The 27,881-nt window shown below is 50.9% G+C and overlaps 13 protein-coding genes across 13 annotated transcripts; 6 read left to right on the top strand and 7 right to left on the bottom strand.

Moving 5' to 3' along the window:
- Positions 1-67: 67 nt before the first annotated feature.
- On the top strand, positions 68-907 carry N7525_008983 (AP-1 complex subunit sigma; the record flags this gene model as incomplete). Its single annotated transcript, XM_002563051.2, has 5 exons — positions 68-78; positions 131-164; positions 227-344; positions 422-696; positions 875-907. 5 exons carry the CDS (start codon positions 68-70, stop codon positions 905-907), a joined length of 471 nt encoding a protein of 156 aa, XP_002563097.2.
- Positions 908-1,510: 603 nt separating this feature from the next.
- Positions 1,511-2,572, top strand: N7525_008982 (RNA polymerase III-inhibiting protein MAF1; the record flags this gene model as incomplete). Its single annotated transcript, XM_002563050.2, has 2 exons — positions 1,511-1,516; positions 1,583-2,572. 2 exons carry the CDS (start codon positions 1,511-1,513, stop codon positions 2,570-2,572), a joined length of 996 nt encoding a protein of 331 aa, XP_002563096.1.
- A 663-nt stretch (positions 2,573-3,235) lies between these two features.
- N7525_008981 (uncharacterized protein) lies at positions 3,236-5,331 on the top strand (the record flags this gene model as incomplete). The annotated part of the gene is made up of 3 exons (XM_002563049.1): positions 3,236-3,292; positions 3,355-4,071; positions 4,123-5,331. The coding sequence occupies 3 exons, from the start codon at positions 3,236-3,238 to the stop codon at positions 5,329-5,331; spliced, it is 1,983 nt and encodes a 660-aa protein (XP_002563095.1).
- Positions 5,332-5,539: 208 nt separating this feature from the next.
- On the bottom strand, positions 5,540-6,862 carry N7525_008980 (endoplasmic reticulum-Golgi intermediate compartment family protein; the record flags this gene model as incomplete). The annotated part of the gene is made up of 3 exons (XM_002563048.1): positions 5,540-6,051; positions 6,130-6,720; positions 6,775-6,862. The coding sequence occupies 3 exons, from the start codon at positions 6,860-6,862 to the stop codon at positions 5,540-5,542; spliced, it is 1,191 nt and encodes a 396-aa protein (XP_002563094.1).
- Positions 6,863-7,500: 638 nt separating this feature from the next.
- Positions 7,501-11,781, bottom strand: N7525_008979 (putative protein kinase; the record flags this gene model as incomplete). The annotated part of the gene is made up of 3 exons (XM_002563047.2): positions 7,501-11,404; positions 11,457-11,643; positions 11,694-11,781. 3 exons carry the CDS (start codon positions 11,779-11,781, stop codon positions 7,501-7,503), a joined length of 4,179 nt encoding a protein of 1,392 aa, XP_002563093.2.
- A 617-nt stretch (positions 11,782-12,398) lies between these two features.
- Positions 12,399-14,061, top strand: N7525_008978 (PEX28-32 family peroxisomal membrane protein; the record flags this gene model as incomplete). Its single annotated transcript, XM_002563046.2, has 3 exons — positions 12,399-12,532; positions 12,597-12,728; positions 12,780-14,061. 3 exons carry the CDS (start codon positions 12,399-12,401, stop codon positions 14,059-14,061), a joined length of 1,548 nt encoding a protein of 515 aa, XP_002563092.2.
- A 155-nt stretch (positions 14,062-14,216) lies between these two features.
- Positions 14,217-14,967, bottom strand: N7525_008977 (nucleolar protein 16; the record flags this gene model as incomplete). The annotated part of the gene is made up of 2 exons (XM_002563045.2): positions 14,217-14,790; positions 14,840-14,967. 2 exons carry the CDS (start codon positions 14,965-14,967, stop codon positions 14,217-14,219), a joined length of 702 nt encoding a protein of 233 aa, XP_002563091.2.
- Positions 14,968-15,203: 236 nt separating this feature from the next.
- Positions 15,204-16,592, top strand: N7525_008976 (Zn(2+) transporter YKE4; the record flags this gene model as incomplete). Its single annotated transcript, XM_002563044.1, has 4 exons — positions 15,204-15,338; positions 15,390-15,540; positions 15,590-16,505; positions 16,577-16,592. 4 exons carry the CDS (start codon positions 15,204-15,206, stop codon positions 16,590-16,592), a joined length of 1,218 nt encoding a protein of 405 aa, XP_002563090.1.
- A 565-nt stretch (positions 16,593-17,157) lies between these two features.
- Positions 17,158-18,356, bottom strand: N7525_008975 (mannosyltransferase complex subunit MNN9; the record flags this gene model as incomplete). Its single annotated transcript, XM_002563043.2, has 2 exons — positions 17,158-17,178; positions 17,241-18,356. The coding sequence occupies 2 exons, from the start codon at positions 18,354-18,356 to the stop codon at positions 17,158-17,160; spliced, it is 1,137 nt and encodes a 378-aa protein (XP_002563089.2).
- A 606-nt stretch (positions 18,357-18,962) lies between these two features.
- On the bottom strand, positions 18,963-20,185 carry N7525_008974 (uncharacterized protein; the record flags this gene model as incomplete). The annotated part of the gene is made up of 5 exons (XM_002563041.1): positions 18,963-19,382; positions 19,430-19,703; positions 19,757-19,912; positions 19,970-19,979; positions 20,035-20,185. The coding sequence occupies 5 exons, from the start codon at positions 20,183-20,185 to the stop codon at positions 18,963-18,965; spliced, it is 1,011 nt and encodes a 336-aa protein (XP_002563087.1).
- Positions 20,186-20,244: 59 nt separating this feature from the next.
- Positions 20,245-20,585, bottom strand: N7525_008973 (uncharacterized protein; the record flags this gene model as incomplete). Its single annotated transcript, XM_061214566.1, has 2 exons — positions 20,245-20,406; positions 20,439-20,585. Coding segments are annotated over 2 exons (309 nt in total), but the record flags the coding sequence as incomplete, so codon positions are not given.
- A 782-nt stretch (positions 20,586-21,367) lies between these two features.
- N7525_008972 (uncharacterized protein) lies at positions 21,368-22,649 on the bottom strand (the record flags this gene model as incomplete). The annotated part of the gene is made up of 2 exons (XM_002563040.1): positions 21,368-22,329; positions 22,547-22,649. The coding sequence occupies 2 exons, from the start codon at positions 22,647-22,649 to the stop codon at positions 21,368-21,370; spliced, it is 1,065 nt and encodes a 354-aa protein (XP_002563086.1).
- Positions 22,650-26,504: 3,855 nt separating this feature from the next.
- On the top strand, positions 26,505-27,868 carry N7525_008971 (tryptophan--tRNA ligase WRS1; the record flags this gene model as incomplete). Its single annotated transcript, XM_002563039.1, has 2 exons — positions 26,505-26,896; positions 26,953-27,868. 2 exons carry the CDS (start codon positions 26,505-26,507, stop codon positions 27,866-27,868), a joined length of 1,308 nt encoding a protein of 435 aa, XP_002563085.1.
- Between the last annotated feature and the right edge of the window lie 13 nt (positions 27,869-27,881).

Raw genomic sequence — 27,881 nt, 5'->3', positions numbered from 1 at the left:
GAAGAATTTCTCCAGAGCTTCCGCCAAGACACTTTTCTCCATCCCTCCATTTCACATCTCCATCAATATGCCTGTCAAGTGAGATTGTACTGCTGTCATCTTATATTTGCGACTACTAACTCCTCATTAGCTACCTGATTCTGCTCTCCCGACAGGGCAAAGTGGTATGCCTCGTCACCTCCAACTACATAACACCTGGCCGAACCAACTGACAACACTTCTCTAGCGTCTCGCCAAGTGGTTTACCACTCTCTCTCCCAAGGAGAAGGCCAAGATCATCAAGGACGTAACCCAGCTGGTGCTGTCCCGCCGGACGCGGATGTGCAATTTCCTGGAATACAAAGGTGGCTTTCTATCCCCGCACGACCCCTTTTCGCCGACGAGCTGGCATTGGACTAACAGGGACTCTATATATCACTAGACTCGAAAGTTGTCTACCGTCGCTACGCTTCTCTCTTCTTCATCGCTGGCTGTGCCTCGACGGATAATGAGCTGATCACCCTCGAGGTGGTGCACCGCTACGTGGAACAGATGGACAAGTACTACGGCAATGTCTGCGAGCTGGACATCATCTTCAACTTCCAGAAAGCATACTTTATTCTTGATGAGTTATTGATTGCGGGGGAAATGCAAGAGACCAGCAAAAAGAATGTTCTTCGCTGTATCAGCCAGCAGGACAGTTTGGAAGATATGGAGGTGAGTTAGGACAAGTTTCTTTCTATTTCCACGGGGATTGTTTGGCACTTTAGAAGAAAGAACCGCCAAGAGAGGTGCTGCTATGTGCTATTACATGTCTATATTTGGACCCTTTTATCCCCATCCCCTTCTTTTCCCCAGCCATGGCCAAGTTTCAGCCGGGCTAATTATTCCCCAGGTTGAGGAAGATGTGGTCACCAAGATCATGTAACCGAAGCAAGCAGGACTCTTGCTTTCTCTGTTTTTTTGTGGCGTACATAGGAGTTTTCTATACTAATCAATACAACTTGTTCACCTCCAGGCATCGGAAGATATAACACGCAACCTGGAACAAGTTGGCCTGTGAATGGCCTTTGCCAGGTCTTGCCAGTCTTTCCATGGTTGGACTGCTCGTGAGGTCAGTGCGGGTTCCTACTGGACCACGCCTTCCACACGTGACTGTTTCCGGAATCCCCTCCCCAAAGATCATCCCCGTGGCAGTTCCCCTCCTGCTTCATTTTCCATCTCTTTTGTATACCCCTTCTTTGGAATTGGTGTTGACCTGCTATAAGACCTGCGATCTGCCTTGTGTAGTTCGTGTTGCTCCTCTTATCCAACCCCCTGTTCGCGGTTATCAGCCATCGACATCATCGGATTTCCATCTTCGGTTCAATCACCCGCAGTGTTCATTTCGCTTCTCTCTCGTCTATCTATCTCTCTCTACATCAGAAGAGAGATCTGACCCAGTCTCTTCGAATCGCAGACTGTGCCACGTCATCCTAGGACGCTTATCGGCTTATCTCGGGGATCTCCACTACCCCGGTTTAACCTCACGATGAAGGTAAATCCAGCGGTCGCGGCCCCAAAGTGCCTTTCTATCAGTGTGCTAATCTTCCCTGTGATATAGTATCTCCCACTTCCAGAGTTCGAGGACGTAACCAGTTCTCTGAATTTCGATACAACCGACTGCCACATCATCGGCGGCTGTGATATTTACACCACCAAGGCGGCACGCTCCGATCGGAAACTCTACAACCATATCGAACAGTCGCTGGAGGCCCAATATGAATCCGTGCTTCGATTTTCGGCTTCACTTTCACCCCCAAATGCACACGATGCCGCCGAGACCCTGAATCTATCGCGATCAAGCCCGTTTGGACCCCTGAGCGACCATTCGAGCCGACGGACATTCGCCTATTTGATCGCCACTCTAAACGCCAGTCACCCAGATTACGACTTTTCACAAGTCCTGCGCCCGACTGATTTCCGGCGGGAACGGAATTTGAAGCGTGTCATGAACACAGTTGACTCGACGCTGCTCAACCTGCGACCGCGCGAGAATACCAACTTGTCTCCCGCATCCCCCGCGACACTTTCTGGATCTTACACGGCAGGATCATCTTCTGCATGGGGCCCCCGGGTATGGAAGACGATAGATGACCACATGTCGCTGAAGGAGTGCTCTATCTATTCATATTCGCCCGAGGAGGACCCGTCTGACGCCGATGATGGGGCTATCTGGAGTCTACATTATTTCTTCTTCAATCCCATTCGCAAGCGCGTCTGCTACATCTTCCTCCGCGCGATTCCAATCCTCAGCCACACCCCCGACGAGATGGCCACTACACCTACTGGGAAGCGGACGTACGACGATGGATACCTTACACCGGATCTTAGCTCTAGCAAGCGTGCTAAATTTTGGTTTGGAGAACGCGCGAGATCGTCCCTTATCGCCAGCGATAGTGATGATGAGATGGATCGCCCTCCAAAGACGATTCGTACCGGGGTGGACGAATACGACCCGTATGTGATCAGTGACGACGACGAGCATCTGCCAAATGCCCGCCGCGGAGTCCGTGCCATGAGTGAGGAAATTGCAGCCTCCATGGAAGTCTAAGTTACATCGTTTGATTTGGTTTGTGCGCTTTTGTTTGGTTCGTTTCTTGTATGTCTTCTTTTGGTCCCGTTGATCGGGTATGATCTTTCTAGCCGGAGGTGTTGGGTTATTCTCTTTTTCCTTTTTGACTGGCGCAATCGACTTGCATGGTATTTTTGTTCACGAGGGGCGTTGTTGAACGGTCAATATTGACATGATGCCCCTCGACCTGACTTTTTGTGACTTAGTGTCTAATATCACCCATGTCTATTTTATTTTATATTTTCTTTTCCAATTTGTGCTGCCTCACGCAGATCTATTAATATCATGAACTACGCTTTTTTTATCTGAAATCTCGAATTCGTTTGAAATGCTATCACCTGCCATTAGCTCGATAGCAAAGCAGAGAGCTTCGACCTGGCGCGACCTCTTATGTGGTGTCAACGTTATATTGTTGATCTTAACTAGTAATAACCACTCAGATCCAATAATAAAGTGGCCACAAGTGATTATCTAGCGTATCGGTCTGTACTCCGTACCTATATGTAGTTGATACTATATTGTAACTCATTTGGGCATATAGATCAGACACGTGGTCCGTGCATCGGGGGAAGCTGTCCATTCTCTCCCCTTCCACTTCATCCTCCCCATTTGATTACATTCATACAATTCAAACAATTCATTATGGCTGACGACGAGGAGCGCATCAAAGCTGAGAAGCTGGCCGCAGCCAAGAAAAGGGTAATTCCGCGCGAGTGACAGATGGCGTCGCTTTGGTCGCTAACTTGATTGTTGTTCTTTAGGTTGCCCAGCTTCAGAAGAAAAAGAAGGCCAAGAAGACTCCTGCCACTGGAGAAGACACAACCAAGGAGGCCGAGACCTCAGCAGAGGCAGAACCTACTCAAGATGCGCCTAGCCCAGAAACACTGCAGGTAGATGTGCCCGCGGAGGAGAAGCCAGACACGCAAGATGAGCCGGCCGCGCAACCCGAGGCCGCGGGCCCTGAACAACCAGAGGAAATAGAAGAACAAACCGCGCAACTTGCCACTGATACGAACATCGAGTCTCCTACCGAACCGATGCCTCCAGCGCCCACATCTCCTGATCCAGACGCTGAGCCGCTGCCAGTGCGACTCGATACACCTCGCGCCAACCACGGCCGACAACCCTCGCTATCGATCCAGTCGAAGATGCGCTCATCCTCGTTCCGCAAGACCTCCGTCTCACAGGGCAGCGTCTCCCCGTCTCCATCTTCTACGCTCAAGTCCCCCGCACAATCATTACCGCCCCTAACCGGGGACGGGGAGTCGGTTCACGAAGTGTTCCGCAAACAGTCTACTAAGATTGAGGAGCTTGAGAAAGATAATAAACGCTTGGAGAAGGAACTCTCGGATGCAACTATGCGCTGGCGCAAGACTGAGGAGCAAGTGGAGGATCTGCGGGAAGCGAGTGTTGATGGCGTGGAGTTGAAGGAGAAATTGAAGCAGGCGGAAGAGAAGGCTGCAAGCATTGACTCGTTGGTATGGACCCTTCTATCCTGTGATGGTCGCCTTTGCTAACCTGCTGAATAGAAAGAGGAAATTGCTTCCCTCCAGCGACAGAACTCACAGCTCCAGACCCGGTCACATCGAAACACAAGTGCAACAGAGTCACCGCCAGCAGACCTTGTTCGCCAGCTGGAGTCCAAATCAGCTACTATTGAGTCTATGGAGTTGGAGATCTCAAACCTCCGCGCCCAGGTCACTTCCCAAACGTCCTCTAACGATGCACATGAGTCTCAGGTCGCAGCGTTAGAGGAGAAGGTTTCAAAGACCCAATCGGCACTAGATCAATCCCAGCGTGAATTGGCAGACATCAAGCAGGCATTGACGCGGGCCTCCGAGAAAGCAGTTAAGGAAGGCGTCGACAAGACATCCACCGAAACGCTGATCAAGAATCTCCAGCGTGAGATCGAGGAGTACAAGAACGAAAAGAGCGAATCGGAAAAGAAAATCGAGACGCTAGACAAGAAACTACAGGCAATGGGCAATCTCCACAAAGAAAGCGAAGCCCGGCACCAAACCCGGTTACGCGAAAGCGAGAAATCCGACAAAGAAATCGCCGTGATGCGGAAAAAGATCGCCAGCATCGAAAACGAGAACCTCCGCCTCCGTGAAGAGAGTGATCGGATCCGAACTCGCCAGACCGGCGGAGGCGCCGACGACGACGCCCTGGACGAGCTCGAGGACGAAGAACGCCAGCGCCTTGAGCGCCGCATTCGCGAGCTGGAAGGCGAGGTCTTCGATCTGCGCCGTGGCGTTTGGCAAGAGAAGCGCCAGGAAATGGAGCACTACCCGGATGACGGACCCAGTCCTGCGTCCGGCGACGCAGCCAATGCATTCGACGACGTCGATCTCGTCGGTGGACGGCCCGACCATGCCCGTCGCCGCAGCATGGCCCAGCAGCAGCACTCGTCTTTCTCCACGGTGCTTTCTAGCGGCTTTGCTGCCTTCACGGGAGCTAGTGGAAACCGCGCCCGCGCTTCGTCGTCTAACCCGTCTCACCCCCCTGGTACCCGTGGCAGTCTTGAGCTTGTCTCCGAAGAGAACTTCGATGACGAGTTCGATGAAGATGCGTTCGCGCGTGCGCAGGCTGAAGAGGAAGGCCGCAAGCGTGTTGAGTGGGTGCGCAATATCAAGAGCAAGCTGCATGACTGGAACGGCTGGCGTCTGGATCTGGTCGACAGCCGCGCCGGAGCAGAAGGTGCAGGCGTCGGCATGGGCGAGATATTTGAGGTTTAGTTTAGTGTCTATTTACTTAGCTTTACATCATGTATGCGGGATGTACGATCGTTTACTATATACCAGGTCGAACTCAACCTTGGAGTCGACCAATGAACCTTGATGCAAAGAGCGAACTCCCATGCAATTGATGTAGGATATCTGAAGGAACACGATATAATAACACACAGAACACATTCGAATAGAAACACCAAAATCTTTCTCCATCTCAATCCATAGAAGACTTACCCGTCAAATACCCCTCGGACGACCTATTCTTCCTCCGCCCCCAGATCTCGCCCGCCCAAGTAGTAATCTGATAAAGCCAGCCACCAGTAACAAGCACACCGGAAATGGTATTAATAACCCTAACCAGCAACGACAAAAAGCTCGCCCTCTCCTCGCTGACCAGCAACAAGATCGGCTCAATATTATACTTGAAGAAGATCCCCGGCACAACCATCGGCGACTCAGGAATCGCGCTGGACTGACTCGTCGCCGCATACTGGTTCGTGAAGACCGTGTCCCGTCCATACCGCGATGCCGCCGCATCCGGCGAGCGCGTGTACGCATCCAGCGCGCCCTTGCCGCGACTGTACAGCGTCGGCACGACGGAGAGGAAGTACTGGAACTTGTAGTAGTGCTCCTCCGTCTCGGCGATCGTCTTATCGAGCGGGTTCTGCAGGGTGGGGTAATGCGGTCCGAAAGAGAGTTCCGTGATCATGTGCGAGAAGTCGAAAGCTAGAGAGAGCAGTTAGTTATATTGTATGTTGTATGAGACACCGGATGGCTTGGAAGAACGGGATGCCAAACACATACACGAGTGATCCAGATGCGGGGCGTTCTCGCGATATCCGTGTCCGCGCGCCGTGATATGAAAGTCTCCCTGCACCTTATTCCCCTCCAGACTTCCATAGATGCGACAAGCGTCGGCGACAACGCCGCGACGCAGACGCGGACCCTTCTCGAATTTCCGACGGGGGTTACGACGCACTTCGCCGAGGACGTGGCCGACGTGCGCGTCTGCTTCTTGCTCTGCGAGACGGTCTGCTTCTTCGTGGGAGAGGGTTTGGTATTCGTGGACGCCGTCGCTGGTTTCGTGGTTGCGTTTCTGCATCCACAGGAGCCAGTTTGTGTCGTCGCGTTTGAGGAGTTCGCCGGCTAGGATGCGGTCGCCTGCTGCGTCTTGGATGTTTACGCGGAGTTGGTCGCAGGGCATGTGGACGACCATGTCGAGGTTTAGCTGGAGTTCGTGGGAGACGCCCTTTTCAACGCTGAAGTGGTAGTTTTCTGTGCCGCGCCACCAGGTTTTGAACTCGGACCAGCTGAAGATCGTGCATATTATGAGGATTAGGACGGTCCATTGGCCGCCGCTGCGGGTTGGGGTTGTGTAGGCGGCTTTGGTTTTGGCTGGTCATGGATGTGAGTGAGTTTGTTTAGATGTTTGAGCTTCGAGGTACTCACGAAAGGCGTCGAAGGTCTTCAGGGCAGCCAAACTGGACTTAGGCCCGAAGGAATCTTCATCCAGGCCCTTAGATTCGAAGCCATTCATTGCGAATCAATTACCCATCAAGACCGAGTTGTTGTCGGAGAAGTGGAGTAAATAAGATAAGGCGATGAGGCCAAGTAGCCCGATTGCCCAGTGGGGACATGCCGGAGAACGTACATCTCTCCTTTACACATATTGTATGTTGTATATCATCTAGGTTGTAGGTTCTCTTCTTTACTAGAATTGCTTCTATAATTCAAAATCACATCATTAATTCAGCCATAGAAGCCACTCGACACAACGTTAAATCGCTCTAACCCACGAGCAATACATCGTAAACTCTTAACAAATGCAATGAGAGGTAACAATGTACACAGGGACCATATGGCCCTGAATGGGGATCATCAAGTATAGGAAAACGAAGGGAAATGCATAAGCAAGAGCAAAACATAAGGTATAGGCGATACTCAGGTCATCATGGGCGCAATGCAAATGCAAGAAGAACAAGGGGGTATAACATGAATGCATCTCAAGGAACAAAATGCTGACATGACAACCACCCGATGCAAGGATGAGAAAGTAATGAACAAAAGGATTAGTATTACAGGGCATTCAGCGAGAAAAAACAAAAAACGTGCAAGATCATTTCCTCTGTCGGCTTGTCAGCATCCCATTCTCTGGCCCTGGTTTAAGTCGCCGGCCTAACTCACCAGGCTTGTCGCAGCCGCGGCAGTAGCGAGGTCTGGCTTCCCACTAATACTCCGCGCCGAAACGCGAGGAAGGGCAGACCCAGTAGTAGTAGAATTGCTGGACCCTCGCTTGCCGGGGCTGGACGGAGGACCGTTCACGGTCGAGTGTCGTTTGCCACTACCCTTGACTGGGGAATGGCCCGAGACATCGCGAGCGCGCATGAACCCGCTCTTCAGCGTTGTGCCTGGGGGTTCAGGGAGAGGACGAGCCGAAGACGTGGCACCTCTCTTGGACGGCGAATTTGACGTGTACATTCTGGGCCGAGGCGCCTTGACACCAGTGAGGAATTCGTGTTTCAACGCGTCATGGGGCGAGAGTCGACGGGCAGGATCCCAGCGAAGGCAGCGAGTGATGAAGTCAAGGAAGGCTTCATCGTCACACTTCAAGGCCTGTCGCAGCTCCTTGGAGCTCGGACGACGGCGGCGTCCCTTGGACGAAACAGTCAAACGCGGCTTGCCAAGAGAATCAAAGAACAACTTCTTGCGTGAGCTCTTCTCAATGAGATGCTTTTCCGGAGGACCAAAGATTTCCATGATGCAAGCAAGTTGTTCTTGCTCATTCTCTCCAGGGAAAATAGGATAGCCGGTGAACAGCTCAGCCAAAATGCAACCTAAACTCCACATGTCTATCGGCATGCCGTACGACATTCCGAGGATGACCTCGGGTGAACGGTAGAAGCGGCTCTGGATGTAAGTATAGACCTTTTCATTCTCAAAGCAACTTGAACCAAAGTCGATGACTCGAATTTCGGAGTTCAACGGGTGAACGAGAAGAATGTTTTCGGGCTTCAAGTCACAGTGAATGACCTTCTTCGCATGCAATAACACAAGACTGCTCAGCATCTGCTTGGTGAAAACACGGATCAGCTTCAACGAGAAGCCCCGGAATTCATGGGCCTTGATGAATTCATAAAGATTCATGCCAAGGAGTTCTGTCGAAATGCACAGATGACCACGGAAATAGAAGCTTTGGGTGAAGTTGACCACGCTATGCTTGCCATGAGGATCCCATTCCTTCAGTTTTTGAAGGAGGTTCACCTCAATAAGGGCTTGTTGGTGGAATCGCTTCTTGTTGCGAATGATTTTAATCGCAACCAGAGCTCCAGTCTTGTGGTCCACACATCGCACGACCTGGCCAAAACTACCCTTGCCCAGGACATCAACAACTTCGTACCGGTAAGCCAGATGGTCACCGATGATAATATTATAATCACCACGGTCATCATCGTAACCAAAGTTCGCTGCACTGGAGTGGAGATCTCCAACATGTTTCTTGGCAGTCTGGGTACCGCAGAAGAAAATATCGCGATAATCGATGATCTCACCCCGTTCAAAGATGTTGAGTGATGCCATCTTCAAGGCCTGGGCGGGACTGACACGATCCTTTGGCCCAGCCTTGCGGCGCAAGTCGTCTAGCACACGTGCTGCCTTTTCAAAGTCTTTACGTTTAGACCCAAGTCGCTTCATCTCTGCATCTGCAATCGCCACATCTGGATCAACGGTGCTCTCAGTAGGCCGGGGAGCAGCCGCAGCACTAGATCTAGCGTTATTGATCATTTTATGAACCGGAGAGATGTACGTGCTCTGCACGCGTCTAGAGCGATCGCTTTCGCCCGACTCATTGGAGGGAGTTGGCTCCAAGGTGAGACTTTTCTCGCTGCTGACACTTGGTTTCCGAGTCGTCGGATTTGTCGCACTCGAAACAGAAGACTGTCGCCGAGGGTTGAGATACGATGGTTTGAGATTAGGGCTCGTCGAATTGACTGAAGAAAGGTTGTTCCATGTTGCAGAGGCTGGAAGTTTAGGCGGTGGCATATGATTGTATTTGGCTGGATCAGCATCGGCTTCTGGCTTTTGGGGCTTTGAGTTGCTGCGGAGCCGTGCCACCTTAAGCCGGTCCCGAAGAGAGGAGCTGGAGGCAGTAACACTCTCAGGCTCCGAAGGCGTCGATATCTGGCTGAGCCGTTCTGGAGCGGGAGTGAAAATGGCACTTTGCGTTTGAGGTCGCGGTCCATTCAACTTGTGTGTTTGCGTCCGATTCGAGTACTCGGCGCTGACTTGGTGACGGAGATGGTTGAGCTCAGCACCGCTCTTGGGCAGCGTGTACGAGGCATAGGGAGAGATGCTGCGAGGTGCACTTGGCGTGTCAAATGACTCAAACGCGCTGGTACTGCTAGAAGCTCGCAAGGCGGCGGTTGATGAGCTGACGGCAAAGTGAGAGGTGCTGCTTCTTGCTTGAGTGAGGGGCGGTTGGTCATCTTCATCGCGGTACCAGAAGTTCGCCTTGGATGCTGTCATCGGAGTACTGGGAGTCTTTGAAATCACTTGGTTGGAGGGGGTGTGAGCTTTTCGCTCTTCGTCCCTGTCTTTGAGTGCCTCGATTTTGGCCGCCATGGGTGTGCCCAAGGGCAACAAATTCAGCGGTGGCAATTTCAAGGGCTGCAAACCCTTCCGTCCTCCCATAACAGTAGATGTTCGTGATCGTGAATCAGGAGTTCTCGTTTCGGCAGGGTCGACTTTGTCAACTTGGGTCGTGGTGTGCGCTTCCGAGTCTGAATCTTTAATATTCAGAAGGCCCAAATCCACAGGAATACTTGACTTTCTGGGCGCTGGGAAGACAGGCGTATCCAGTTCACCTTTGGGCGACTCGTACGCCTTGGGGATCGCTGGAACCGGTGGTACCTCTTCCCCGCTGGAGTTCCCTTGCTCTGCGCGCGGCTTGGGCGTCGGGAGCCGGGACGAAGATAGATTTTGGGACAGCCGGTTTTGAAGAGAGCCCCCAGAAGTCCGCGCCGAGTTATAGCTGGTGCTTGAAGAGACAGACAAGCCTGAACTGTACGACTTGCGATTCGGGTCAGGCGTGGTTCGGTTCGAGGAAGGTGTGACGCTTTTCCTCGGGATTTGGGAGGGAGATTGAGTTGATGATAGAGGACGAATGGGAAGAGGTTCGGTCTGGGTGGGGGGTGTATGTGGCATCGGAGGGGCAGTAGGCGCAACCGACATTCGCTTCAGTCGTCGTGCGTCAGTGGGACTGATAGTTCGAGCACCAAGTCCAGTGGCATGCGGCGGCATAACAGAAGCCCGCTTAGAGGCAGATGAAGGAGTCCCCACGGCGCCAGAAGGGTTTCTTAGCGGGGTCCGCACGGCATTGGTGGAACTTGATCGTGTGTGGTCAATGGCCCCGGAGGCAGTCAGAAACTGACCACGGGGTTCCCTTGGACTGGGCTGGAATGACTTTGCCTTGAGGTTTCGAACAGAAGACGGAACCTTGGTATCGGACTCTGGAAGTCGAGGGCGAAGGAGGTTATTTGACGACGCGGTGTCAGTGCTGATTTTGCGAGCACTTAAACTGGCGCGCCTGGCCGAGGCATTGGTAGGCGCAAATGCCCCAGAGCTGATAGATTTACGCGGACCCCTTGAAGCATTTCCGGCAGACGGCTGGGCGATACTCTGGCGGCGAGCGCGGGTATTGGCAGAGGACGCTGTGAGCCCCGCCGCGTTCGGACCATTCGGACGTTGCACTTCACTCTTTCGTCGAGCGGAAGCACCCCGTGTACGTTCCGATACATTGGTCGCGTACGTGTGGTTTTCCCAGGGATTTGTCGGACCTGTTTCGCGATTTTCACCCGAACTACCGTTCCCGGGCATGGGGAAATGGTTCAAGCTGGGTTCACCCATGATGCTGTTATGGAAATCGTCAAAGTTAACCGGCGCTAGAAATTCCACGTTGTCTGCATGATTGTAATCAGCCTTTGCCAGGTTGCCCACGCTCGTAGATCGAAGGTTAAAGCTTTTAGTGGAATCAATCGTAGAATCGACAGATGAGTTCCCAGAGTGGGGGTATGGACTTGGTTTGCTAGATATCGAGTTAGCCCAAAGCCAATCATGGGAGAAGAACTGGTCATTACCTCCATCGCGAAGAGTCTTGCGGTCGTGGACCCTGAGGGACTCTTTGGTCACGAATTGAAAGTCTTCTCCTATTCATCCCACCTGTGCGCGGTCCAGCAACCCCGTTTGAGGTGTCAAAATTGGTATTGTGCGAGGGGAAGTTGGTCGAGGCCGACTTTTGCAGGCGCCTGCGGGCTGGAGCTTCTGCTATTTCTTGTTAGTATCTAGCTGCACCTTCCCGACATCTCAACTCTTACCTCCGGAGCCCGAATCATCGTTTGAAAGATTGTATGCTGCTTCGGTCCGTACTTGACCCCTTCCCGGTGTTTGCGGTTTTGGCGGCATTGTTTAAAGCTCTCGCGCGTTCTCAGAGGAAAGTCGGAAAAGGAGAGGACTGGACAGTGCCAGAGACGCGATCGCAATTGCATTCAGGAGAAGTGCGAGGTCTCAAACCAAGAAATACTTGAGGACCGTCGCGCGACTCTTCCAAATAGCTACCGTTCCATTGCGAGATGTGAAAGAACAATGGCCAAGGTATATGTTCTCTTTGACAAATAAATTTGGGGGGGAAGCAGGGTTGCTGGGGCAAGTCTAAGGCGGTAACTAGAAAAAGAAGGTAATTTTGGGGGGGGGGGGCAAGTGGATTTAATAACCCCGTCAACAAAGGGGATTCTTTAGATGGGATCGAAGTTGGATGTGAATAATCACAGAGAGGATACACGAAGATATATATTAAGAAAAACAAGAGAAAAAAAGAAAAAGAAGTCAAAGAGATGTAGGCCAACTTGTTATTTTTTTTTAGTGTGAACTATCGAACTTCGAGGGCCCCCTGATGCAAAACAAGATTATGTCAGCCTCTTTCCCCGTTTGATCGGCAGAGCATGTGCTTTGGGCTGTGACAGTTGGAAATTCCCGAGCTTCATTTCAACTTCTTTCTCTTCCCTAAGATCCCATGTCTAATCATGGATGGATTCACAGAGGCTCTAAATGAACTCAAGGTTCCAACAAAACGGAATAGACCTGGTTCCCCAGACAGTTCACATTCGAGATCTTCCTCTCTATCCAAGAACTCACTACAAGACCGCCTATTTACAAAGTATGCTTGGAATGGATTTCTCCCTGGATAGTTCCAATATAGTTCCAATAGCTGACAGCTGCAGGGTTCTCCAACAAGTCATCCCGGACGATGAGGATGAAGCTGATTCATTGGGAGATAAGGCTTTTGCCTCTCCGAAGAAACCGGCTTTCAGTTTGCCTGTAATGGCAAATAATTTCCGTCGCTTTAATGCAAGGTAGGAGTGAAACGCCCGTGATATTATCCACCGAAACTAAAGCAACTACAGAATCGGTGTGGTATTTCTGTTTCAGAGCCGTGTTGAGCAACTATTCACCTGGGATACTCCAACCCATACCATCTCTTTCCTTTTTGTCTATTCTTTCATCTGCCTAGAACCTCATCTCCTTTTGGTTCTGCCCCTAGTGGTTCTATTGCTCTTTATAATGGTGCCAGCCTTTGCGACTCGTCACCCACCACCTCCGAACACCTCGACATCCAGCACTACTCCTTACTACTCATATGATGGACCAGCACTGGCACCAGCCAGGACTATTAAACCAGCGCCAGAGACTTCCAAAGATTTCCTTCGGAACATGCGAGATCTACAGAATTGCATGGCTGATTTCTCAGACGCCCACGATGCGGCTATCTCTGTTATTGCGCCACTGACGAATTTCTCCAATGAGAAGCTCTCTTCAACTCTATTTCTTGGATGCACAATTGCCATAGTAGTATTGTTTATCAGTGCGCATCTGCTTCCCCTCAAAATTGTGATGCTTGTTGGCGGCAATGCGCTGGTTCTCTCCATCCACCCAACCGTGGGGCAATTCCTCTCCGGTCTGATGCAAGATATGACCGGAGACTCCATAGACACAGATTCGGATGACAATGATGGACTTGCCTCGTCCGTTCCTGCAGACCCATCTGCAGCAATGTCGGCAATGGAAAAACTCGCAGACATCTCCTTGGACACATATCCCGAAGAGCGGGAGGTGGAAATCTTCGAGCTGCAGCACCGGGCCGTAGGAACGTCTGAGTCTGGGTGGGAGAGTTTCCTGTTCAGTCACGCGCCATACGACCCGCTATCACCATCTCGCATTGCGGGGGACCGACCCCGTGGCTGTCGATTCTTTGAGGATGTGCGTGCCCCGCGTGGCTGGGCTTGGAAGAGCAAGAAGTGGGAACTCGACCTAGACTGCCGTGAATGGGTGGTGGAACGCATGATCACCAGTGTTGGGTTCGAGGTCCCGGGCGTAAACGCCGAAGGCAACGCCATTGTTGGAGAAGTCGGTGGTTGGGTTTGGGATTTGCCTCAGACTCGACAGGAGTCAGATGACGATTTGACCTTAGCCTACGGAGACCTGCCTGAGACACAATCTCCTAAGAAGAGTAAGAGCAAGGAGAAGGAGAAGGAGAAAGAGAAGGCGAAATCACGGGATTGGGAGGAAGGGAATGCATCCTACGGGGTGGGAGAATGGAGACGCCGACGATGGGTACGAGTAGTGCAACGAATAAGCCTTCCGCCGGAGGGGGTTGTCACCTACTCGACGCTCAGTAGTAACACCTAAAGAAAACACGAGATAACGAATCCAAACGGCTCAGTCGCCGTCCAATAATATATTTACTTCGGGACACATGCATCCATGTAGACACTCTTAATAAACAGGAAATGATAAACGCCAGACTCGCCGTAACCAGATGCTCAGAACAAATGAACAAGGCATTACGACTGACTCTTCTTCCACTTGTTGATTCTCCTCCGCAAGTCACCCTCGCTTTGCTGCATAGGATTCAGCTTGCGGTCACGAGCCATAGCAGTGAAATTATCCCCGTGCTTCTCAATCAAACGCTGAGCCCACTCGCCCTCACGCGTGCTCTGGAACCGCGGCTTCTTAGCACGAACAGTCTTGCCCTCCTGATCCGCCTGGCGCTCAAGTTGTTGCACAATAACTGAGTCTGCGAGAGGGTTGCTCTCGCCACTGCCTGCCAAGATGTCGTTCAGAGGGTCGTTGAGCGGGTTGTTGCGTGAGCGCTGGACACCTGCCACTTCCACATTGTCATCGTCGTCGTGGATGACGCGCAGAATTCTGCCAGTCTCAGGATCGCGCTCGACCCGTGTCTCGCCGAGGTCGAGCTTGGCTGCGGCTGCTTTGGCGCTGCCGCGGATGTGGAGAGAGTTCTTGTTCTCGGTCTGGTCCTTGGTTGAGGGGAGGCGTTCGCGGCCACCGGATGGTGCATTCAGCTTGTGCATCAAACCAAGGCGCTGGTAATTTTGTGTCAGGGTCAGATTGCGATCCCTACAGTCGTTAGTGTTTTATATTCCCAGGGTGAGCAAGATATGCATACCAGTTGTCGGCGATGATCTGATTGCCCAGCACATTGATCTTCTTGTGGCCGCTCTTGAGGCGGTTGTCCTTGGCACGGGCCGTGGAGCGCCCAGAACGGGCCTTCTTCTTTTGCAAAACTTTACCCATTGTGAATCGTGAAGTGAGTGTAGATGTCAAATGGGTTCTTCTTCGCTGTAGTCGGCGATAATAAAAAGCGTTATCGAAACTTTTTTTCCCGAGTTTGCAACGTTGGTCTTGGCATGTTTGTTCAGGGTCCCGCGATAAACAATGATAGCGGCTCAGCTGTCCGCGGGTACTTTACCTCCGTGGGCTATACGGAGTATTGCCTGTCACTTTACAGCACTCTGGCCAATTCCTTCGCAATGGCTTCTCGCTTTTTTCCTTCTCGCAGAACAGGAATTGCCCTTGTAGCAGGATGTCTCTTGTTCTCAGCCTTTGCTGCAGCTAATGTTGGCCCCGGAGAGCTCTCCGTGGGCCAGATCGAGGAGCAATTGCAGGTATGCTGTACAACATACTCTGTTCCCTACGTGTAAACTGACCCGTCACAGAGCTGCCCTCTAGTCGAGTCTCTCAATGAGCATAAACGTGCGAACCGCCCAGAGACCACCAGCTTGACATCGAAGATCTTCTCTGTCCTCTTCCCGAGCAACCCAGCCGTGAACGCGCTTCTGGCAACTTTGTACATCTCTGGTCCACCCAGTAAGTCTTCCACTCAGTACCTGTAATAGGTATCTGCTAACAGCTCTAGACTTCCTCCTGGCACTATGCCCACCAAACATCGACCCCTCCTCGCTGTCAGTGATGGTCGCATTTGCCGTCGGCGGCTTGCTTGGTGACACGCTATTCCACCTACTCCCCGAGATCTTCGTCGGTGAAGCCTCCCCGGACCATGTGAGCTTCGTCATGGTTGAACCAAACAAGAACCTCCTTCTCGGCTTGGGAATCATGGTCGGGTTCTTCACCTTTGTCGCAATGGACAAAACCCTACGTATCGCGACTGGCGGCGAGGGCGGCCATGACCACTCACACAACCACGCGCACGCGGAACCAGTCGATGCAGTTACATCCGGTGCCGAGACCAAGAAGTCTAGCGGCGAGCTGAAGAAGCGCAAGTCTGCTGCGAAGGAGTCCTCTGATGTCGTTCCCGAGAAGGAAGTCAACCCCAGCGTCAAGCTTGGCGGTTACCTTAACCTCATTGCTGACTTCACCCATAACATCACCGATGGCCTTGCCCTTTCCTCTTCTTTCTATGCCTCGCCTACCATCGGCGCGACGACTACTGTGGCTGTCTTCTTCCACGAAATCCCCCATGAAGTCGGTGACTTTGCTCTGCTTATTCAGTCCGGCTTCTCGAAGCGCAAGGCCATGGGCGCGCAATTTGTTACCGCTATTGGTGCGTTCCTGGGCACCATTATTGGAATTGCCGTTCAGGAATTTGGTGGCAACGGGACTATGTTGGATGACACCGAGCCTGCTGGTCTTATGGGAACTAGCCTTTCTTGGGGAGATATGCTTCTTCCGTTCACGGCGGGCACATTCTTGTATGTTGGCACCGTGGCTGTGATTCCGGAGTTGCTGGAGACTGGTAAGGACAAGGGCGTTGAAGTGCGGAAGACTATCACCCAGTTTTTGGCTGTTGCTCTTGGGGCCGGCATTATGCTTGCGTAAGTACATGTTTCTCTTTTTTGCCACCGCAAGACTCCGATGGTACAATTATCGCTGACACACTTTATAGTATTTCTTGGGATTGATTTAGTTGTATTGGGGTTGGTGTATGCCGATGTACACCGGCAATATCATACTCCCAGCACTGTTGAGCCTTGGTGCTACGACAAAGTCCGCGCCTTCGGTTCATTGAAAAGAGATCTAAGTGACAGCTGCCTGGCTGGGTAAATAGACCAACACCACGTTCAACCAGATACTATGATGCTTCTTATATATGACCATTTAGATTCATCTTGCACGAATAAATAACCGTTCATTGGAGATGGCAATAGCCACGTTAGAGCCAAAATAAATGCACAAGAATCATCAAGCCAGCAACGCCCCCCTAGAGCTAACTCCTCTCCAACATGGATGAATACCCAGTCATATTCCTTGGTAATACACAGAAGAATGCAAAGACAATTTTGGACTTGGGGAAGCGACTATCCCAAGCACCTATGAAATAATAAAAAGCCTCGACGGGAGAACGCATGCCGAGGTGAATATTGTTAATGAACCTCTCGCATGGCGACGAGAGGCGAGAAAGAGCTCGAGACGCGCACAGCGCAATGTATGCAAGCGAAATAGACGTTAGACGAGGCTGGAAGCCATTTACTCGTTATAATGGTAAACCTGAGAAACATGTCAGCAAAATTATCCCCTTGTCTGCAGACTAGACGAAAGTCGAAACATACGAAGTAATCTGGGAGTCCAATAACCTCATAACCCAGTCTTCGAGCCATCTTCGCGAAACCCTCCGTCTCCACCAAATGGAAGAATGGGAAGGCAGGGAACATGCCACCGTCACGATGAACATCAGCCTTGACCAACAAAGCCGTCCCACCAACACCGTCAAGAGCAAGCATCTTCTTCGGATCGAGCTTCTTCATATCCGGCAAGTGCGCCATCAGGGTACGATACGTCGGCATCTCAGCGTAACCTTCCAAGAGAATCTCATCAGGCCCCATGTTCGCAGCAAGATTCTGCGCAGTCTGGCTATCAACCCAAGAGTTGTAATCATAAGGCCTGACATCCCACTTCTTCTTCGACGAATCGTAATAGCGCTGGAAGCAGTTCGGCACAATGACCGGCTGATCGAAGCCCGTTAGATCCTGAATGAGAGTAGCCGGTGTCTCGACAATGTCACTATCCAACCAGAGGACCCACGACGTCGCGGGCCCGAGCGTTGTAAAGACGAGACTATTTCTCGCACGACTCATTGACTCGCGGCGCTCTTTCTGCGCGGCCATTGCATGGCGGGCCTTCTCACCCTGGGATTTCAATGGCGGCTCGAAGTCTTGGCGGAGGATACTGATACTCGCGAAGCGATTGTCGATTGGTCCGGATTGCGTCTTGGCAATGGCCTTTTCTAGAGCCGCAACTGCGGCGTTGCCCTCGCTTGTCTTTGGTGCAATGAATCCCAGGGAGATCAGCTCGTGCGGATATGTCAGCCTCTCGATGTTATCCCAGTATCCTTGGTAGAAGCGGGCTAGCGGGGTGAGGATGAGGACCCGCTCGCCGTTGGCGACTGAGTCCGGGGTGTTGGTTAGGCTATTCAGGTCGTAGTGGACAACCGGGGGAGCTGCCTTGTAGCCATCGCTTCGGACTGGCTGTGACTTGAAGAATGGTTTTGTGGGTGGGGAGAGAGGGTGTTCGGCGGCGTTTTCCTGGCGCTGTTGGGAGCTAGCGGATGCGGAGGATGCGGAGGGTGTCGATGGGGAGAGCATGAAACATATGAAGCCAAATGCCAGCAGAGCTGCTAGCACCAGGCTAATTGGGCTCGTGCGGCGCATGGAGCGTGCAACGGCCATGGCCGACCAGCTTTAAATGTTAAATTGGAGAGATTGAGACGTGTCGCTATCCGAGTGAAACAGTTGACGTTTGGCTTGCGGAAATGCCTCAGGCACCAAGCAACCAGACTCAACCTTGCCTCAATTCCTCCCCTGGTGACGACTACGGGAAAGTAATTTTGACGTGAAGGAGGTTGGAATCAAGAGAACAGCTAGGAAATCGATAACTTTTATTCTTTGTCCTGTCCGGAAAGAGACAATCCAAGACAACCCATGTTACCTCACTATCAAGGACCCTTCCACAGCGGTCGAGAATCTGCGGCGGTCGAGATCACAACTCCAGCTCCAGGGCTGCATGGTCCAATTACGAATGGGGATTCGTTCGGGCTTTGAAAAATCTCCGTGTTCGCGGAATACCCCTAGGAGGGTCCCGAAGAGTCTCATCGCCGAATGCGGCCTGTCACATAGTACATTCCTGATCACGGATTACCCCCAACCCACGATTAACTTTCCTCAGGGGCAATGAATAAAGCATAAGACAATGGGTATGTTCTTCTAATTAAGTATCTATCCATGAGACTTCTCTATATGTGCAATCATTTTGGGTTCGTGTAGACCATGAAGAAGTTAGGGCAGGGTACGCATCACACCCTCGAATGCAACCAGAGCCATCGCATTCGCCGGGAACGCCCTAAGAAAGCATGGCACGAAGCCCCGCCAATACCCTCTCCACCCACGCTCACGCCATACGGCAACCGCAGCGTCCTTCCAGCCGCGGAATTGTCGCTTGCCGTCATTCATCGCTCCACCCATGGGGTCAGTCATAAGACGCTGCTTAACGACGTCGGACGGGTAGGAAGTGAGCCAGAAGCACTGGGCGGAGATACCACCTGCCCAGAAATTGATCGCAGGGGCGGACAATGTAGTGTTCTTTTTGAAGTAGCGAGTCAGGACGTCATAGGAGCCCCACCAGAAGAAGAAAAAGGAGCGGAAGAAGATCGTCGCGCAGAGGCCGCGGTATAGCCCGCTGATGCCATGAGTGCGAATCTATCCATGTTAGTTGCTGGCTACATTATGTAGGCATTGGAACTCACCATCTTGCGCATACAGTCGATCGGCCCGCTGTACATGCGCTTCGATTTGTCCGCGGCGTATTGCACTTGCAGGCGTGCCTTGACGTGTTCGACTGGGGCAGCGATGAAACTGACCGTTGTACCGGCCATGATACCTGCAATGCCATGTCCGAAACTAGGGAGGGTTGCGAGGTCTGGCTGGTAGCGGGAGAGGGGAAGGTAGGGGCGGATGTGAGGTTTCGAGAAGACATTTTCGAGTAGTAATCGGCGATATAGAGTCAAGGAGCCCAGCATGCTGCAGACAAGTCAGAACTATTCATCCCCGCGGCCTAATAGTGGAACACTTACACAGAGTCCATCATCATCCATCCGACCAGCGGCGGCGTGGCTCCCTTGTAAAACCCTTGTAATCCTTCCTTTCGCAAAGTCTGCAACGAGCAATCCAACGGTCCCCGGAACTGCACATCTTTGCTAGTCTGCAGGCGAACCTTGACGGTGTCGAATCTGTGCAATTTCGTTAACAATCGACCCAAGGTGAAGTATGTAGTTGGTTATGCATACGGATGGCCAACTATGAAAACAAAATTAGCTTCAACCCCGAATAAAAGCACAAAAATACGACCTACCACTGAGCTTCGCAATGCCTGAAAAAACACCCGCCACAAAACCCTTGTAATTCGACTTCGAGGTCCCGGACTGAGCAAGCGCGTTTTCCGCCTTCTGTTGACCCGTCACATCAGGCGCCGAAACAGGTAAAGGCGCCGGCGTCGATGACATCGTCCAAGAACCCCAGGTATTTCCTCCAATCCCTGATCCTGGATCGCAGATTCAGCGTGTCACTGAATGGACGCCTCGCCGGAGATCGTAGGGTGCTCGTGCGCAAGGCGCGGGCGATAAATCAAAATGCGGTGACCGATACCGATAAGGATACGGAGGAGAGTAAATTGGAGTTTCTGGAGATTCTGGGCTACCAAGGAGGGTTTTCGAAGCTGGGGAGTCTTTTCTGGGGAAACTGGGGTATATATATGACTGTAACTGAGTAAATGAGGAAAATATTATTGAGGGGAGTCTGTTTTAATGAATTTGGGCCCCGCAGATTCCTCTCGGGGAGAGGGAGTGTTCCTCCGAATGGCGGGTGATGCCTGAGGCGCAAATTGGAGGTTGACTTTCGAGCTAGCCCTATATGGAGCAGTAAATCTGGGGATTAACTTTGGGAGTTTGGATATCAACAGATCTTTTATCTGATCTCTATGAAATAAAGTCCGACTTACCCCGGGCCCTACCTCAGAGACAATAGGATAAATCCCAGTGGGGAGCCTGCTAGGGAGAAGTTACAAGATCCAAAATTAGAAAAGATAAAAAGCCATCTCTCAGAGGTACTCTACCTATATAGATACGGGCAACACTGAAGGCTCGGCGGACTCCAAATGAAGCGGATATAGATCCGAGTCAAACTGCTGAACCAACATGCCCACCACACCTCCGACATTAGCCCTCTACAATCTATAACCATCAGGATTGGAAGGAGCACATAGTGTCAACTAGGTAGCCGTTACTGTCAAACCAAGAAAAGAGAACTACAATATAATGTTTGATATTGAAAGTTTATGCTTGGCTTTCACTAGGATATGCCAAGGTCTGAGACTGGACTAAAACGGGGTATATGATTTAGATACATGATGTCGTGATGCAAGATCAACCGCAGTAATGGCCGAGGCCGAGGATGTTGACCATGGAGTGAGAATGAAGAGAATGCGAGAAGTAAAAAGAGATAAAAACAAAAGGTCCCATGCACACTGTATCAGCCTTGTGGGGTGAGCTCATTTTGTTCCAGAACACCAAAAAGCAGATATAAGATAAACAAGCACGAAAGAAAAGTTCCAAGGAGATCCCACTTGTCTAATGGATAATAAACAGGAACAACATTTTGATGCAAAGCCGGTGTGTGGGATAGGTCTATTACCGGCCCTTGGCGGGCTTTCGAGCCATCTGCCGAGCCTTCTCCTCGTAGGCAATAAGCTTCTCCACCAGCTCAGCCGGAGGGCCGGAGTTCTTTGGCACATCTCGTGGAGTCCGCTCGGATGTATTGTTCATCGAGCCGTGGGCGAGATAGTCGCCTGCCTCTAGTGCCAGAGGCGTAACAGGGCCCGGGCTGACTAGAGGATCCAAACGGGGTGCTGAGGGACCCTGGTGGACCCCCTCGATGAACTCACGGTACTGCCACACCATGTCGCGTGACCCGGCCGTCGTGCGGTAGGTAGGCTGTCGAGATTGGCGAGGAGATGGAGGTTGTGAAGTGGCATTGTGGGAAGTACTGCTCGACTGATATACGGCAGGATGGAACCGGGGCAGGCTGCCGAGATGGAAGTTCTGGGTTTGCTTTGCCTTGGATGGGTTCTGGGTCCGAGAGCGAGTTGGTTGAGGAGAGTTTGAGCGTCGTGGAGACATTATTGGCGAGGCAGCCGGGGAGTAGTAAGGTGAATTATCGGAACGCATCCTTGTTGAGGATGGTGAGGGCCGTGATGGATACCGGCCGCGACGGGAAGGTCGGATTGGTGGGATTTGTCGGGACTTGGTGGATTGGGATGCACGTTCCCAATCGTCAAAATAAGAGTCGTGGTCGAATCGACCGGTGAGTGGTGTCACTGGAAGATCCTCGTATATTGGACCAGGACGCCTTGGGATGGGAATGGGTCTTGTGGATGAGGATAAGGTAAGCGAGTCAAAAGCGTCGATCGGAATGGTGTCCGGATAACGGGGCCGACGAGGTGGCGAAGGGGGAGTATAAGTAGATGAGGTGGCTGTCAGATCTCGTAGGGAGGACAGTGACACAGGTGTGGGGTAGCCGTGTTTAGTGATCAGGCTTTCAAGATGATCTCTTGGTTGGAATGCTGAGCGTCGGTGCGAGGCCGATGATAGGCCTAAAATTTAATTAGCATGGGAATGAGCATGCCACACGTGTTTAGCGAAGAATGTATGAAACGAATCGCGATAGCCGACAGAATATGTTTTTAATATATGAGGAGAGTTTGAGAATATAGAATCGGCAGGGGGGGTTGTAGGCCAATGGTGGAAGAGTGGGAAAGACACCCGGAACGGAAGATAATCATCAAAACGGGTATGTATTGAGCCACTTACTCGGGGAAAACGAACTGCTACGTGATGAGGGGTAGAGGGAAGATGAAGAAGAAGATGAAGAGGAAAATGAAAAGGGGGAATCTGAGGGAGACCGTTTGCGCATCTGTTGGTTTTTTCTTCCCGGTTAGTGTGTGCATTAAGCACTTGCGGGGGGAAACTCCACCCAAATATTAAGAATAAAACAAAAGAAATTGCAACAAAACAGACAAGAGAAAAGAACTGAATTAAAATGAAAAGAAAATATGAAGATAATGATAATGATAGTAAAAAAAACAATATAAAGGAAATTATCTTACCCTTCAATGAGTCCGAGGACTCCGATGGCCTCACATTCAGGGCTCTTTCAAGGCCAGAACCAAGGTCGGCGGGGACGGGATGACGAATGTGCCGCTTTCAAAGTGGAGCTGCTTTAGATCTCCCAGTAACCTTGGAAGAGGGAAATTGGACGAAATGTGAGGGAAAGAAAAAGAACAGAACTACAGAGCACAGGAAATGCTCTTCTTAAAATCTCCGGGCCAGGCACCTGTGAAACCAGTATTTCACCCAGGTACATCTCTCTCCACGCGCAACCGCCCGGTGACCCTGCTCTTTCCAAAGGACTCGAGAAAATAAAAATAACAAAAATAGTGACTTCTTCATATCAAAATCAAGTTAATCCAGTTTTTGATCTAGCGAGAGTGGGCGCCCAGAGTGAAAATGGGTGAAGATCCCCGTCCAGTCGCAAGTGATTGACCGGGGTGTCATGCGTCGACCTGGTCATCTCTGATTCGCACGCGTCTTGACTCAACACAGTGACGTCTCAACTACCGACTCATGTCATCCGTCGACATCCTTCTGCTAAAGCTAATCTATCCCTAAGCTGGATGGGAGATTCCATCCAGCCAACCAGCATCCGTGTTGCCTGGTCCGTCACATCACCCGACACCTATCAATACGCGTGGAGGGAGGGAACCATTGACCCTGATTGGCTGGTGCACTGGGCTAAACCTCCTTATAACGTATTCTAGGTGCTTGATACAACCTCATGATGGCCTGGGGTGTGTGCATGTCTCTGATTCCTGTCCAAGCTCCCGACTCATCCAGCTACCCCATTGCCGGAACAGTGACGCATTTGGTTGCAAGGCTGCAGAATTGGATATCTTTAGAACAGGCTTAGATCCTATATTCAAATGAGGTATTTTACCCTATCTTTGTGCTGGGTGAACCATGATCCCCTAGATAGAGTGACATCTGAACGATGCGATGACCTACTGGAATCACGGATGAACTAATAATAAAGCCACAAAAAGCAAATTGGGCCAAGCTACTCATTAGACTTGATTGGGCTGGCTGCAGAATGGGCTGGCTTCGGTTTCATTACCGCGTAATTTGGGTTCATGTGTGCCTAGAGCTGATCTTCTTCACCTCATCCACTCAAATATAGGTATTTTAAAATCAAACAACCGGGAGGATTCTAGACTAGCGAATGATATATTGGTATTAACCAGCATACCTACCATTCCTAATACTGGAAAGTAAATTCGAGGTGGTATTAAGTTTCGGTAGCTTTGCCACTCTGCCCCTGCATACGGTGAGTTCTGCACCCTCTTGGACCTTTCTGCTGTACTCTGTACTACGCGAAGAAGGTGAAACTTACTAGCGAGGAGTCTATGGTCCGAATTCAAATTCAAGTCCAAGTTCATGGCAGAAAGGGATCTATGAGACCATAGCCTCGGCTCCTCGCCCCCACCACGGAAATTATCTGACGTAGTGAAACCCTGGAACCCCATTCGGGATATATCCCAGTCTCAAAAATTAATGAAAGACCCAGGACTGAACAAAGTACGCAAAGTAAACGGGTCTCATCTCCCACGGCCTCACCCAACACGACAAAGCTACGTGTCAACTGGACTTCTTTGAAATCCTCATGGTCCCAAATGTTGATATCAAATTCTGGGCCAACTCTTTCTCCCTCATACAGCGAACTATGGATGACCTATCCCGCCCTTATCAGGGAAAAACTAAAAAAAAGGATGAAAAATAAAAAAACGACTAGCATCTGCAGCAGACCGGAAAGACAAGCTTACCGACATAATCTCAAACATGAGTGGCCCACACATCCGACGGAGTCTGTTACTTCGTTATCATGCCCTGGTACTAACCAACACCCCCACCCAATTATACGCAGTACAGTCGGTTGATTTCCGCATCGTGGAGATCTACTCGATGGCCCGGCATAAGAGGGTTTTGCCTGTCGCATACAGTGGCTTGCAGGCCCATCAAATAAGGCGTGCTTAGCGGCGGCTTGCTGCATGGAGTTTCGGGTCGAGGGAATCCTATAGTGGGATGGCTCGATGCGGGTGCACGGGGCAAGGCGGGTGGTTGGTGGGTTGGTAAGTGTCTACTGTGAGCTAGAAAGGCTGATATACTCCACTCTGTACGGAGTATATCACATCAGACTTGGTCTGAGAGTATTGGGTGGGCTGTATGCGGGAAGCCGGGGTGTCCTAGCAGAGTATCTTCTTTCTGCCCGAGAGGAATTACGGAGCAATCCTTGGATCATGCTGACTCGAGACCGGCGCTTTTTCCGAGGCTGAACATAACACCGCGCCAGTGGAACCTCACAAAATGCCCAAGCCATGCCAGCGTTCAATAGACATCGAAGGAGGTTGGATACTCCCGTAGCGGGGGGATTTGGGTGGATATCCATCAATCGCATTCTGACCGTCTGGTTGATAGCTCTGATTCACAAACACCAAAGACGGTCTCAAGAATAGTATAAGCAACCAATCATACTACTATCCGATATCAGTTAAATTGCTTTTTTGAATATGCAATGGATAACATACCATCGACATACTTACTCCATGCGAGAAAAAGATACCCTATAGGTTTGTTGTTCTAGTCATACACACGCATTGTACTCGAGACACTTGTCATGAGAGCATGAGGTCCACAATAGCTTTGGGCAATGATCACCAAGGTCATGACGATCCTACATCGGCGAGGATAAGATGCAGGATAGACAGAGGGTTACTAATTCTGGATCCTATGCTGTTGACTGCTGCTCGGAATTCCAAAGTGGAAATTACATTCCGGTGTGTATCAAGCGGTAGCTGGTTTTTTCCTGCGGAATTTGTTACGAATTAATGGAAAAGAATGTTGGTCTTAAAACATAGGATCGGCGCTGGAAAGGGAACGTCATGAGATTGTGACCCCACTGGCTATTCATTGTCTTGGGAATGGTGTCTAAATGATACGATCAACTGGTAAGAAGTTATTACTCTTCTGGGAGCTTTGAGTAGCCTATACCCCATGCTCGAGGTAAGGCTACCTGACGCGGGCAGGCGCTTGTAGTGGCGAGTACATTTTTTAACAATTTAACCTGTATGGCTAATGTTGTTGAGTCCTTTGCACGAGGTTGGACTTCCTATATCAGTCGATGAAAGCCAAACTTCTCCAAGTCTCTATGTACTATGTGGGATGTTGAAAAAGCTCCATATTTCGTGCATAGTATTTACTATGGGATGTAGAGATAAAGATTTGATCTCTGTTCGTTAACAAAAAATCCGCTCGAAGCCCTGGACGAAAATATACTTCCGGCAAGTCGCTCTTGATGCACTCTACCACTAAATATATACTTTGAATGCAATGCATAAATACTGGAGATGTCTACCTCATCAAATGAGAGTCTCACACTTTTATCGACTCAAATTTGATTGAACAAGAAAGCATCAAGAAGCACAAAGGAAGGCTTTGGCGGGGTTAGGCCCGGTCACCTGATATTGTATAAAGCGGACCAATCAGAGCGCCCACTGATAGCGGATTTCTGACTCATCCCGCGATATTGGAAGATTACAGAGGGGCAATAGAAGAAATTCGGGACTTCCTCAACCATAAAATAAGGTGAGAACCGGCCTTTGACTTGTGCAATTGAAAAATTGAAATTGACCAGTTCATAACAGACGAAGAAGCAACCATGGCCAACGAAGCGATCCAGCCTCCGGCGCTCAACTCGTTGAGCATCGACGAGAAAACCACAGACGGCAAGGCCGTTGGCCAGATCGTGACGCCCTTCGATGTCTCCGGTGGGGTTGACGAAACTGGAAAGCTGTTGCCAGTCGACTATGAGAAGCTCACGAGGGAGTTTGGCGCCACACCCATCAATGCCGCTCTATTGGAGCGCTTTGAGAAAGTGACTGGCCACCGGCCACACCGTTTCATGCGCCGGAGTATCGTGTTCAGTCACCGTGATCTGTCAAAAATTTTGGATAAGCATGAGAAGGGCGAGCCATTCTTCCTCTACACTGGTCGTGGGCCCAGTAGCGACAGCATGCACGTTGGGCACACCGTGCCGTTCGAGTTCACCAAGTATGTTTAGTCTCGATGACCACCTGGGCATATACCGGAAACTAATTCAATAATAGATGGCTCCAAGACGTCTTCGATGTTCCCCTCGTTATCATGATGACTGACGACGAGAAGTTTATGCACTCTCAGAAGATCGAGATTGAGGACTCCAAGAGATACACAAAAGCAAACGCCAAGGATATCATTGCTGTTGGGTTCGATATGAAGAAGACTTTTATCTTCAGTGATTTCGAATTCATTGGTGGTGCTTTCTATGAGAACATGTGCCGGATGGCAAAGAGAATTACAATCAACCAGGTCAAGGGCACATTCGGGTTTAACGACAGCAACAACATTGGCGAGTTCCACTTCTGTGCCACCCAGTCCGCCGCAGCCTTCTCTACCAGTTTCCCCCACATCTTCGGCACCGAGAAGAAAAAGGTCGCATCGATTCCTTGTTTGATTCCATGCGCCATTGACCAAGACCCCTACTTCCGCCAATGCCGCGAACACGCAGAGAAAATGAAGTTCAAGAAGCCTTCTCTCATCCACTCTATCTTCCTTCCCGCCCTTCAGGGTCCTGGATCCAAGATGTCCGCCAGTGTCGACAGTTCCGCCATTTTCATGAACGATACGCCCAACAAGATCAAGAACAAGATCAACAAGCACGCTTTCTCAGGTGGCCAGGACACCGCAGAGTTGCAGCGCGAGCTGGGCGGCAACAGCAAGGTCGATATTCCATTCCAGTACTTGACATTCTTCCTTGAGGATGATGAGGAGCTTGAGCGCATCCGCACCGATTACGAGAGTGGAAAGATGATGACCGGCGAGATCAAGCAGAAGTGTATCGCTGAGCTTCAGGCTTATGTCCAAGGGTTCCAGGAGCGCAGGGCACAGGTTACGGATGAGGTCATGGCCGAGTACATGCGCCCTCGCCCTCTGGAGTGGAAGGGGAATCCCAACCCAGTAGTGGTCGAGAAGGCTAAGAAATAAGCCTGGAGAGGAA

The sequence above is a fragment of the Penicillium rubens genome (genome assembly GCF_028828025.1).
Source record: "Penicillium rubens strain IBT 27055 chromosome Unknown utg000003l_segment0_segment0, whole genome shotgun sequence".
NCBI lineage: Eukaryota > Fungi > Ascomycota > Eurotiomycetes > Eurotiales > Aspergillaceae > Penicillium > Penicillium rubens.
Note: the sequence above shows the minus strand (reverse complement) of the source record. Positions and strands in the feature narration are given on the sequence as shown.